This window comes from Cyprinus carpio, chromosome A4 (genome assembly GCF_018340385.1).
Source record: "Cyprinus carpio isolate SPL01 chromosome A4, ASM1834038v1, whole genome shotgun sequence".
Taxonomy (NCBI): Eukaryota; Metazoa; Chordata; class Actinopteri; order Cypriniformes; family Cyprinidae; genus Cyprinus; species Cyprinus carpio.
This window is the reverse complement of record NC_056575.1, coordinates 9,988,987-10,002,178: the sequence shown is the minus strand read 5'-3', so window position 1 is coordinate 10,002,178 and position 13,192 is coordinate 9,988,987. Positions and strand designations below refer to the sequence as shown.

The 13,192-nt window shown below is 37.5% G+C and overlaps 1 protein-coding gene and 1 pseudogene across 1 annotated transcript; both read right to left on the bottom strand.

The window, feature by feature from the left end:
- Positions 1-89: 89 nt before the first annotated feature.
- On the bottom strand, positions 90-3,654 carry LOC109094028 (annotated as a pseudogene).
- A 1,476-nt stretch (positions 3,655-5,130) lies between these two features.
- On the bottom strand, positions 5,131-12,758 carry LOC109061558 (smoothened homolog). Its single transcript, XM_042740120.1, is given in 12 exon segments — positions 5,131-7,822; positions 7,982-8,116; positions 8,284-8,432; positions 8,604-8,789; positions 8,950-9,058; positions 9,535-9,627; positions 9,720-9,843; positions 9,929-10,148; positions 10,333-10,505; positions 10,633-10,842; positions 10,917-11,125; positions 11,766-12,758. Coding segments are annotated over 12 exon segments (2,463 nt in total). The 5' UTR covers positions 12,031-12,758; the 3' UTR covers positions 5,131-7,232.
- Between the last annotated feature and the right edge of the window lie 434 nt (positions 12,759-13,192).

The following is a 13,192-nucleotide window of genomic DNA, read 5'->3' as shown; positions in this document are numbered from 1 at the left end:
ATCACGCAAAAAAATGCTTGCCCAGAGGTGTAAATCACTGAATATGAGAACGAATCCTACATCCTAGAGAGAAACAGAAAGAACCTGGTTCATACTGTAGAACTGAGTAACAGAAACTTTTCTGGAGTGTGACTTACATAAAAAGCATTGGACAAGACCAGTAGCGGTATCTGCAACATGCACACCTGAACAGCAATACAGTGAACCACTGCACTATGGTCACTAATAACTAACACAAACAGAATAATTAAGACATTAAATAAAACATCACATAACCAGAATGGCATAATCCAAATGCAAAATCACAAATACGCACTATGACAGTGGGCATCACTAATGTGGAAATCATAAATATGCAAATGAGTCTTAAGGGTGAAGATCAGACAAATAAGATATGCAGCATCTTTTGAGAGATTGTGTACTCTAAAGGCCTGAAAACAAAAACGTAATCTAGACATTTAAAAAGCTTTATGCTGTAAAAACAAGTGTGTTCAGATACTCACTCGATATGACTCAAAAAAAGGCGTCGGTTGTTTTCACTCTGTAGAAAAAACATCATGGTCATATATTTAACTACTGTGCTCTACATCATTAACATGTGTCTAAATGGCTTGAATTTTATTAAGTAAACAACGTACCAGGTTATAGTGGCAGTTATTAGGGGGGAAGTCGTGGCCTAGTGGTTAGAGAGTTTGACTCCTAACCCTAAGGTTGTGGTTTTGAGTCTTGGGCCGGCAATACGACGCAAGGCACCGAACCCCCAACTGCTCCCCGGGCGCCGCAGCATAAATGGCTGCCCACTGCTCCGGGTGTGTGTTCACTGCTGTGTGTGCACAAATTCTGAGTATGGGTCACCATACTTGGTTGTAGGCTATGTCATGTCACTTTCACAAATGAAGGGCTTTGTGGTGTTACTAAGCGAGTTGTTACAGCCCTCACATATAAAGTTTCCATAAGCCTTTGAAAACAGTATGGGGGCGAAAACACCTGTGGTCAGACAAAGGTTAAAAATAATTCTTGCACTGAATTAGAAACATTGAATATTTAGTTCTGTCACCTCCTACTGATATGAAAAGCAGAGCAGAGCTGACTCCTGCCGACCTGTTGTTGAACCTCTGCTCTCTGTGTTTGCAGCCGCCGATGATCATACAGATCTATTAAATAAATAAATACACACCACTTTAACAAACAAGTTAGGATTTTTAAATATTACCTTGCTATCCCCAACCCAAAGTAGTAAGACAATGGGATAATGGAGCTCACTGCTATGGCAAACTTTGCCTCTGAGCTCACATAATAATTATCTCTGTCCATGTAGCCAATCAGAATGAAAATAACCAGCGGCAACAGGTCTGATTAAAGTTTTTTAAAGATCTTAACATGTCCATAATGGTGCATATCAAAGAAAAAAAATCTACAATAAATTTAACAAAAGGTTTTATCAACAAAGGTACCATTTCAGTATTATTTATACTGAAATAAAAAAAAATGAAGGATACTCACAGCAAACACATTGATCCCATCCACAGTGTATTTGTAGTAGTACCAGTTGAAGGCGCAGTTACAGCACAGCAGAACTCTGGCCTCACAACCTAGTGGCTATAAAACAGAAGACATGGCAAACATTAGTATTAAAAAAAAGTTAGATGATCTACTAATGTAAACAGCAAATACTATAGTGCTCACCTTCTTCACAGTCAGAACTTTGACCTCCTCTGGTGGCATAAGCAGGATGATGCTCAAGGTCCTGACGTTCATCTCTGACACAGGGATGGTGAAGACCATCATCCAGGACAGGAAGATGGCCAGGAAATGAACCACAGCCAGCAGGGGGTATCCCAACACCAACCAAACATACGTACTCATCCAACACTAGGAAGAAAACATTAAGGTAACCATTTATGAAATCAAATTTTATTTTTTACTCCTCATGGGCTTCAAACCAGCAACCTTCTGGTTAACAATCCTCAACTTTACCAACCATGCACTAAACCCCAAGTATGATTTAGAGTATAATGATGGCCAATCAGCTAGATAAACAGTCTAAGCGCTAATATTTACACACTTTGTAGTTATTGGCAAGTTTATGTGCCTCCACCTCGTTTTCTGCTTGGATGGTGGTTCTGATGCTCGCTTCTTGCCAAACGTCATCTGTGCACCGTGAATGCAGGGAATGCCCTGAAGAAAGCAAAAAACTAAATGATAAGTGATAATTTTTTGGAATAAAATGGGTGATTGCTTGTTCTTTTTAGGGCCAATTTCATAGCCAATATTTTATGCAAACTAAAATGCACATTTAAATAATATGTCTGAATGCTTGTTCTTTCTAGGGCCAATTCCATAGCCAGTGTTGGGGAGTAAATAGTTACATTACAAAATAAATGTAATTGTAATCAGTTACAGTTACTGAGAAAAAGTGTGTAATTAAATTACAGTTACTTAGGAAAATGTTAACAATTACAAAGGGGGTTACATCTGAATATTTTCACACACCCACACACATTTAATTGAATTCTATTATAAATTGCACTGAATGCTCTAAAATATGAGACATGAATGTTTCAGGAGTTTAGGACACATACTTATTCCATAACCGTTTTATTTCCTTTTTAGGTTATGTATACGCTTTATTTTTATAAGATTAACTGTTTTTTCCAAAGCATTGTTAGTTTCCAGTGTTTCCTGTCATAACTGCAAAGATTTGATTTCAAAAACAGTATTACAGCAATCAAACTATTTCTTGTTGTGATTTTAAATCTGTATTTAACCTCAGAATGGTCTCAAAGTAAAAAGAGGTGCTGAAGTCTGATTTAAATGACATTGTTAAAATCTTAGTTCAAGTGATGAAGGATTCTGAAAGTCTGACAGTAATCAGTGTTGAATACTGTAAGGTTAAACCTGCCTGCTTTAAATGTTTCAAAATGATTAACAGCTGAAAACAACATTAGAAATTTAGAAAAGTTATCAAAAAGTAATCAAATGTAATCAGTTACATTACTTTAATAAAGTAATCAAAATACTACACTACTTACATTTTAAACAGGGTAACTTGTAATTTGTAACCCATTACATTTCCAAAGTAACCTTCCCAACACTGTCCATAGCTAGTATTTCATGCATAAAAAATGCATAAAAATATTTAGCATAAGCATATTTTGCAAAATTTTGGGGGACATAATTAGAAAAAAAGGTATAATAATAATAATAATAATAAAATATAATAATTTAAGATGTTTTTATTTTTATAAAAAAATATTTCTACACCATAAACATAGTTTCGAAGCTTATTTGACTCACGTTTATTATGAACATTTTATTTCCCAGATAGACTTCTAACCTTTTTCAGTGTTATTTTAGTATAATTTAGATACTATTAGTTATTAATATTAATTAAAATGAATTATTATGAATATTTTGAATCAGTATGATTTTTATATATTCTCCGTTTTCATTTTGATTTCAGTTAAAGCTTTGATAATTGTGCTGTTTTTGTCTATAAATATTTTAGCTATAAATAGAGCGAGCGGCATTTTGGGGTGTAGTATGTGAAATACTGGGAGGTGCAGGGGGAAGGAGTATCTGGGATCTCAAGATATGCTCCAGCTACACACAGTCTGTCACACTGGGAGCTACAGCGATGACCTTTGGGGTCATGGACCCAGAGGGGCTCTACAGGTCATACAGAGAAAGAATTCAATGTCTCAGTGGATTTAGAGGTTTTTCGTTGTCATCTGATGACTTTGTTGAGTCCCCGAAGAGTCAGTCTGGAACTAATGAAAGACTCTTGATGGTCTCATGAACATCAGTTTCACACATAACATTAGTGAATCAGCTGTCTGATTGCACTGTTAATTGATATCACGGCATGAGATTTCAGAAAAAAACATAAAAGCAATAAAAGTTACTATACTAAGTTACTAACAGCAGGCAATGTTTACTACCGTATTTCAAAATAAGAAGCCAAATGTGCCTATAAGCTAGAATTAAATACATATTTAAAACTTTAATATATATTTTAAAAGTTAAAGCTCACAATACTAAAGCAGACCCCCCCCCACCCCAAATTTGTTGAAGTTAAAGAAAATTAAAGATATTAAAGATATTTAAAGATATTATTCTCAAAATATCATAATACTGTAATTGCTACAACTGTCGTAAATCTCGTTATTTTGATTTTGGATAAGACGAGAAAAGGATGCAGAGTAGGATGAAGGTTTTAGGGATTTTCAGGGTCTTTTACTTACTACAGATTACAACGTCACGCCAGAAGGTGGCGACAAATTGTACTGGTTCTTACCTATGGTTCTTACGAGTGAGTCGCTGAACAGTGTTGCCAGGTCCGCGGTTTTACAGCAGAATTACAGCCGCGGACGGGTTGGTTCATGTCCGTTGGTTGAAGCAACCACAATAACGTGATATTTAGCCAATGGAATGCGAATTTTACCAGGGCAACCCCGTCAAAAAAAAGTTATTTTAGTCTACCACGCCACCCTGACGTGCAATTGGGAGGGTTTTGTTGTGAAAACCTGGCAACTGGCTCTGGCTCTCGTTTGAAACTTCGTTGTTGGAGCAAAACAGATTTAACGACTTTCAGTATTGCCTCTAAAATGTAAGTCGCTCATCATTAGCTTCTTGTTTTTATTGAACTGTGGTATAAAAGCAAATATACTCGCAAGCAGAAAAACTTGCTCTTGCTCGGTCAGTCTATATTTTATATAGAGTGATAATCGATGTATTAGCTCACAAAAGTTGGAGCATGAACAGTAACACAAACACAATTAAATATATTTTGTGTTGTTTATTTGTATAAACTATGTAAAAAATATTATATATATTTTTAAACATTGTCAGCTGTCAAGTGACCGAATGTTGTTGTGATTCAACTTCATACAAAATCATACAAATCTGGAGAAAATCTGAGTACAAGAATATCAATGAGAGCAAAATATATGGGCCAATCTTTCTTTATGTACTACTAAATAAAGATACAGTTTTTCATATAGTGTTGAGTAGAGGTGTTTCTCTACAAAATATTATCAGTGATACTAAATATTATTTCATCTTTTATGTGTGTAATGAAAATAACCTTGAAGCATTCAACATTTTATAATTGGAATCCTTTAGTTTTACTCTGTTTCAGTAGATTTTATTCATTAATGGCATGTCAATATTAAAAAATAAATATACAAGGGAATGAGACTCCAGCAGGAAAACAGCAAAGATCACTCACACACATGAAAATACTGACATAAAATAGTATTGATATGGACAGACCAGCTCTTATGAGGCAATAACAGCAACGGTGATGGAAAAAAACCAGATAGCATCGCAGTCACAGAGCGCAAGCATCTTCATTAAAAACTTTTTTCTTAAAATACATTCTTGAATGACAGCTTCAAATTGTCAGAAAAATGCGGCACAGCTGCTTTTTTTTTGTTCATATTGCCACAGATACTAACAATGGTCCAATTTCAAAAAGAAAAATATTAAAAAGTGTAAATAACCTTAACATTTCAAACAAAATTCTCACCGATAAGCAAATCCAAATGTGTATGAAGCAAAAATCACTCCAATGGGTGTAAAAAACAAAAATGTGATCTAAAGTATGTACAGTTTAAAATAATATAAAGTAAAACATGAAAAAAAAAAAAAAATTTAATGTACAAAAATAGTTTTTGTAATAGCACTGTACAGAGATAATTGTCAATGGAAACAGAATTTTTCATTACCATTTTGAGCTACAATTTCAAACACACAAAAACAATGCCCTTTATCTTCTCTCACTCTTTAAATGAGAGAGCTGGACTTGTTTGTGATTGCACCAGGCAATTTTTCCAAACAAAAAAGTTACAATAATAGCTGAATAAATTCTCTTTTTCTGAAGAAATAACACTTTTGTCAGTTCCTTTTCTTTGTGTCTATAAAGGTCAGGCCAAGGATGTTTAATTGTGAGGTTTTCCAACAGATATACCAGTAATACCATACATTGGTTTTATCTTTTCATACCAATGGTAATACTACAGACTATAGGCCACTACAAGCTGGTGTTAAACATACTTTTACATATCCCAGTTTAATATGTCGGGACAACTTTAAATAAGCCATTCACACACTGATTCGTACACTATGCTTGTTTGAACATCAACACAGCATAATTGGCTCAACCAATGGCATGTCTGTTTGACTGACCAATGGCGGATGGGGAAACCTGTTTGAAAACAGTCAATATTCATACCAAAATTGGACTAACTGACCACTGGACTAAGTCGCAAAGAAATAACTGAACAGAACGTCTATTTATTCAATATAGCAGTGGTCTCCAACCCTGCTCCTGTAGAGCTACCGTCCTGCAGATTTCAGCTCCAACCCCAAATCAATCACACCTGAAGCAGCTAATCAAGGTGTTCATGGCTACTTAATAATTACAGACAGGTGTGTTGGAGCAGGACTGGAAAGGAAGTCTGCAGGACAGTAGCTCTCCAGGAGCAGGGTTGGAGATCCCTTTAATATGACATTAACATTAAGTTAACAACGTCGACCCAAAATTGGATTAGAGGCTATATCCTGGCAATACTTCGATCTATCAAAACCAAACTTGGTATCATTCATCAGCACTATGATCTGAAGTCAAATGCCAAATTTGGTTACAGCACCATCTACAGATCAAGAGATCTTAAAAATGGCTATTTTTGATTATGCCAACACAGCAACACTGGCTCAGTCAGTGGCATGTGTTCTGGGTGGGGCTATCTATTTTACTGACCAATGACAGATGGGCCTGTTTGAAAACAGTCATTAGTTTTGTGATTCCATTTGGTAACTCCAGTGCTGCAGAAATCACATAATTCCCCTTAAAGCTAAGATCCGAAATATGGCATTCTTAAATAAAGCCCCTTCACACACAAACCTGTTTCAAACAAAGAAAGCAAACAATATTATGTCATATTAGCCCAGCTAGCACACTGAACAATATGTATTGTCTCCACAATCACATGTGGGATGATACAAAATCCATGTTGATGGCACAAATGTCTTGATGACTCTTTAATAATGTTTCATAAATCCAGTTGTGATAATTCTCATTATCATGAGAGTTGCATAAAAAAGTATTATCCTTTAAACAAGCAGAGCTGGCACAGCAGTTCAAACCCACTTCTGCTTCAGGTTCATTGTTTGGCATGAGTATGCAGTACCTTTCACTGTGCAAAATGAGCACCAACAACTCCAAAGATTTAAAAATCTGAGTCAGCATCCAATAGCTCAGCCTCCATAAGATTTGTTCTGGAGTGTATTGGTACACCCCTCCTGCAATCGTCCCGTGGCACAACGGCAGTCCTGCCAGCATCCATCATGGAAGCCTCCTGCTCAAGGTGCCGGAAAACCCTATTAGGTTGCCATGATGATTGCTGGAAGCCATCTGATTCATCTTGCATGCTATCTCTTAGCGTTAGGGGATGGGCAAGGGGGAGGCTGGAGGGTTTATTGCGCAAATATCCCAAACCACCATACCTCTCCTGGTAAGGAAGAGGACATGAAGGCCTGAATTCAGGGAAGGCTCCAGGTAGCATATCCTGTTCCTCCTGCCGCTGCTGCTCCCACAGGTTAGCCACCAGACTCTGGTGACCTGGAAGTTTTGGGAGACGTGGGACTGAGCTGGGGCCAAACTCCCTCCGGTGGTAGGCAGTCTTCCCTTCGTCTGCTGCAGGACCTGTTGGCCGTAATTCCTTCCTTCTCTTTTTCTTCTTCTTCTTTCATTTCATCATTTCAGGAGAAATTTCTGCTACAACCTTCCAAAGATTGTTCCATTCCTCTGGAGGCGGAACTGTAGGGAAAATCCATTTAATTATTATAGTAAATAATTTATTATTATTACTATTGTTGTTGTTGTTAAATTATACAGAACTGCTACTATTGGTCATCAGTTACAGTTAACTATTGACTATATATTAATCAATTATTATTTAAGAACTAGACTTCTAACCCGGTGTTCCGGTGGGCGTCACTGAGATATCCTGTGGTAAAATTGCCCCTCTTCTAGCCACCATCTTGGTCACATGTTGGGCCCAAGCCGAAGACATTTCTATTGATGGCTCATTCAGGTCAAAGTTTATACCCGCTGTACAAAGGGTTAAAAAATGGAATGTTAATTATTTGTGTCTAATATAGGGAGCAAAAACACTTTCATATGCGACTGATTTGACTTTTAGCTTTGAGGCCATGTATGTGTTAGTGTACTCCTAAAGTTGAGAAAATTATCTTTAGAATATAGGAGGAGGTGCTTACCTACAGGTCCCTCATGAGAAACAGTGTGCATGCTGAAGGACAGCTCTTTCTCTGGATCCTTCTGCAGTTCTTTTCGCTTTGAGAATGCCTTGGCAATCATTTTACTCTTCTTAATGCGTTTCGGCTCATCGTCACTTCTTCCAATGATTTAGATTGAGAAAAAATGCTTAATATTCAAATTATTTTTTATTTATTACAACACACAAAATGTTAAATAATGTCAATAATAGATTTGTATTATGTACTAAAGAGAATTTCATAAAATATAGCATTATTTTAATTCATCAGAAACTTATTTTGTTTGTATGTTTGTTAGCTACCTGAACCAGGTGCGTTTCCAGATAAGGATGGTGGCCTTCGTCCAGACCCACGTGCTCATTGCAATGCCTGTACCGAACATGGAGAAGAGGTTGATCTTCTCCACCAGCAGACTAGGCCTGTTCTTGATGGCACACTCTGGGATCGGCTTGTTGGTCTGGTGAGCTATGGTGACATTAGCCTCACATCTGCATTAAAAACTAGATTTGTTACATGACAGCCCAGGAAGCCCTCTACAGTATCACAACCATAACACAATGTATGGTAGATAATGTAACTCACATGTTCCCCATGTCTATAAAATGCTGCTTAGTCTTGAAAAGCATGATGATTTAAGAAAAAACTCACAGTACATATTCCCTGAAGCTTTTTTCCCACTCAGCTTGGTTGAAAAAGTCATAGAAATGGCAGCCGAAAGTGATGAAAACAAAACCAAAGGCTAAGAATCCAAATATACCTGAGAAATGGACAAATAAATGGAATTTGCTCATTGTTAAACAAACGAACAAGTCAAAGATTCACAGAATTTACATCGAGAGTGAATAATCTCTAAAGATATTATTCGCAAAAGAACTATATTATACATAGTTGGTGTTTAATATGTGTAATGCATTGTTTGTCGAGAATATTTACTCTATTCACTCAACTCACATACACACACACTTGTGTTGCATTGTTTGTGGAGAATGTCCACCTTTATATATTAATATATTTCTATAAAATATATATTATAATAAAACAGCATAATGTTATTACAATAGCTGCAGTATTAGTACTTGCTGTACACCCATATTACTGACATTTCTATTGTCAGGTGAGTTGTCTTTTAAATTAAAAAACTTCAATAATTGGGGTGGATTTCATTTTGTTGTTAATGAAAGCTTTTCATGCTATATCATTTGCAAAGAATTTAAAGAGGAATCCAAAACTTACCGAGCCTCAGCATGGTTTCATTGATTTTACTAGCAGCTTTTTCACTGAGCAACCCCGGATGGTTACTTTTAATGGAAAACAATGTCATAACCCCTGGAAAACAAGTCTTGTATAAATCCACACGGATAAAACCATCTCTTTATGCCATGCGCTACTGTCAAACAGAATGAAAATATCTCTCTCACCTCGTATCAGGAAATAGCCGCCAACGACAAGGACCACCCCGATAGGAGCCAGAACAAACCCTGCACGGTATCTGTAGTTCTTATAGCCAACGAAACAAATGCCGCTAACTGAATCTCCATCCACCTGTGAAATATTTCAGTGTCAAAATAAACCGCTGTGAATACGCTGATATTAACTGTACCAAAAAAAAAGACAAAAGCAGCCTCACCTCTGCAATGGCCAGTATAGTAACCGTCAGTATGAAAGGAACAGACCATGTGAGCAGGTGAAAATAGGATGTTTTTCCAGACAGAGGCTGATGGGTGGTGCCCAGGGCTTTAAATGATGAGTGCCAGGCATAAGTGAGCATAACAAACCAAATGACCCCAGACATTAAAGAATAATACACAATGACGAAGATAATCACACATGACAGCGTCTCGGTGGATCTAGAGAAAAATAAACCATGGAAAATCGGCACTGTTAATACTAATTCATCTAAAAATATTCACCTGGTAAGTCAAAATAATTTTCTTGGCTATCAAATGTTCCTGACAGTCAATATTTGTAATATGCAGCATAACTCTAATTTAATGTAATCCAAGGTGGATTTTCTACTGGCTTCATACTTACGATGGCTCTCCAAGCCGCATAGTGTCGTCGCTTTTGCACACAATCTCCTTGCGGGCTCCATCCATGAACTGAGCGAGCCATCCAATACTCCCGATAAAGAAACACGCGTTGATGTAAAAGAGGATCACAGCGGGGTAACGGTTGGAATTCTTCCAGTCGGCGAGAAATGTGGCCTGTGGGAAATTGTTAGCAGGAATAACATCTAAAATTAAAGACTGCAGCGAGAACTACTTTCTGTCAGAACACCAGGAAGTCAGCCAGCTTGAGACTATGAAATCCTGTCTTCACCGGTTCACCTACCAGCGTAAAGAAGGTACACAGGAGAGTGATGGAGCCGAAGATGGCTATGTAGTTATGCATGTCCGAGTGCTCCTCATCCGTGAACAGGGGATTGTTGCACTGGATCCCACAACCTTCCACATCCTTGTACCAACTTGCCTGGATGTCGGTTTTGACCAAGGGAGCCTCACACTGTCCCGAAGTGTTGAATTTGATCTTCTGGACCTCATTCTGAAAGTCAATTTGGTCACATCATGCGCGATCCAGACCAAACTTTTTGGGGCGTATGCAAATAGATGACTTACCTGGCAACCTTTAGGGAACTGCTCCTTGTTTTCACACTTGAGGAAGTTGGGCCAGCCCCTCTCCCGCTCCACAATACTGCAAGGTTTGCGTGTAGCTTGGCACAGGTGCTGGCTGGGCAGTTCGACCTTTCCGTTCTCGCATTTTGGCATGTAAACAGCACACAGCAATGGCTGAATGACGGCCCAACAGCGAGGAGCATTTCTCAACCCTGAGCGCAAGAGGTTGGGAGATTAGACATTAATTATCTGAGAAAATGGTGTCTAATTCTCATTGGCTGTCTGGTTAATGTCCTGATAGTTTGTCAAAACAATATTTACAGAATTAAATCAGATTATAAAGCTCAACTTCATCCAGTGGCTATTTAAAGACTTAGTAGTTTTCTTTTTCGTATATATAGGAAATGGCCCATGGGCAATGGACTTTCAGGAACAATACAAGAATCTTTGGGAATGAGGTGTGAATGTGAGAGAAAGGAGGAGAATTGCTCATTATGGGGCTGTTGTGAAAATTAAGAACATGATGGCAATAATAACTAACACAAAAGTCATGTAAATCTGTATTTTGACATATTATAATTTATAATAATTAACTTTGATTAATATTAACGCCAAAATTATTAGGGCAAAAAGTTGATTATACTCCAACCAATTTAATTGTGGATTGCATTGGAAACATAATGTATTCAGCAATATTCAACAATACAAAACTGACATACAATCAAAAAACCTTAATAATAAAAATGATTTCATTCAGGTTTACAGTAACTAAAATAATGTAATTGTCTCTAAAGGGGAAGATACAAAAATAATAATAATAATTATGTATTACATAATAAAACAGTAACTTACCAGACCACATGGCCAATTTCTCCAAGGCTTCCTCTTGAGTTTCTGAGTCTTCGGCCAGAATCAGAGACGTGTGCGTGTACGGCAAAGGTGAACCAAGACACGTATTGTATTTAAGTACTTCACAAGTTGTCGATTTCTTACAAAAGTCGTTGAATACCGTTTCATTTGGGTGCAAGATAACCGCCTGAGCGATGATAGAGGTTGCTGCCCAGATCCAAAGCATCCAAAAGCCTCCAACAATGGAGCAGAGGCGCTTGGAGGACATCTTGGAGACCCAACAATGTAGCGATGTTTCATCAAATGTTTCCAAATAAACTGTCGGTCTCCACTCGCGCGCGATTGCGCTTGAAGAATTCAAACCAAGTCAAAGTGTGGATATTTCCTAGATTCCCGATTCCACATTTTCTTTTTTAAAAGAAATTTATTTTCTTCCGATTCCAGAGTTTTTTATGCCTCCTTTCTCTCTCACATACTGTTGAAATTCTCTTCATGGTACAAATGCGGTGCGTGAAAGTTGGAAACAAAAGTTGCGTTTTAAATTCCAGCACAAAGTTTACCCCAGCTCCGTTTTTCGTTACTTTAAAAAGTTTGAAAGAACCAAATAGCGTTCACCATCCCCCACTTTTGTGATGGAGGAAAAAATGTTTGGGAATGGGACTGTAACTTGATCCCGGGGCTGCGCGCTCCGTCCCCCTTGAGCGCGCCCCCGCGTCCCCCAGTTAACCCAGTAGTAGTTTACAGCAAAACCAGGGTGCGAGAAATTTTGTCAAAACTCATCTGCTCATCGGACGGAGACCTGAGATCCAGTGATCCTAAAATATCTTTCACTTTCACAGGAATCCGTTTTTTTCCGGACTCTGGTATGCACAAGGAGGGGGTGCACACACACACACACACACACATATAACAAAAACTTCTGCTCCCATCCCATCCCCCTCATGCTGGGGAAAAGCAATCCATGCCAGCCTACAGAATATTTACATGCTTCACTCATACCTGCACTCATTTCTTATCTTATCGTATTTACCCTCTGCATTTTCATATTTGCCTTTATTTCTTCTACTTGGAAATAATTTTCTCATAAAAAAAAAAAAAAAAATCTAATTACATAATTACTATATAGCTTTCACTTTTTAATATTTTTGGGCAGTTTGCCTTTTCTTCAACATCATAAAAAAAGTAATACTTAAACCATATCAATGCCATATAGTCATGTTTTTAATGTTTTATATCACAATTATTTGATTACACTTTTTATGTCATAATTTATCTAAATATGACTTATCTCATAAGCAGGGTCGTCCTTAGAGGGTGCAATTGGTGCAACTGGGCCCCATGCTTGAGGAGAGGAACAGGATGTTGGCAATTCATTGTATACACAAATGTAATGATGGTAAAAAAAATCTCTGCAGTCGTGTAATGAAGAA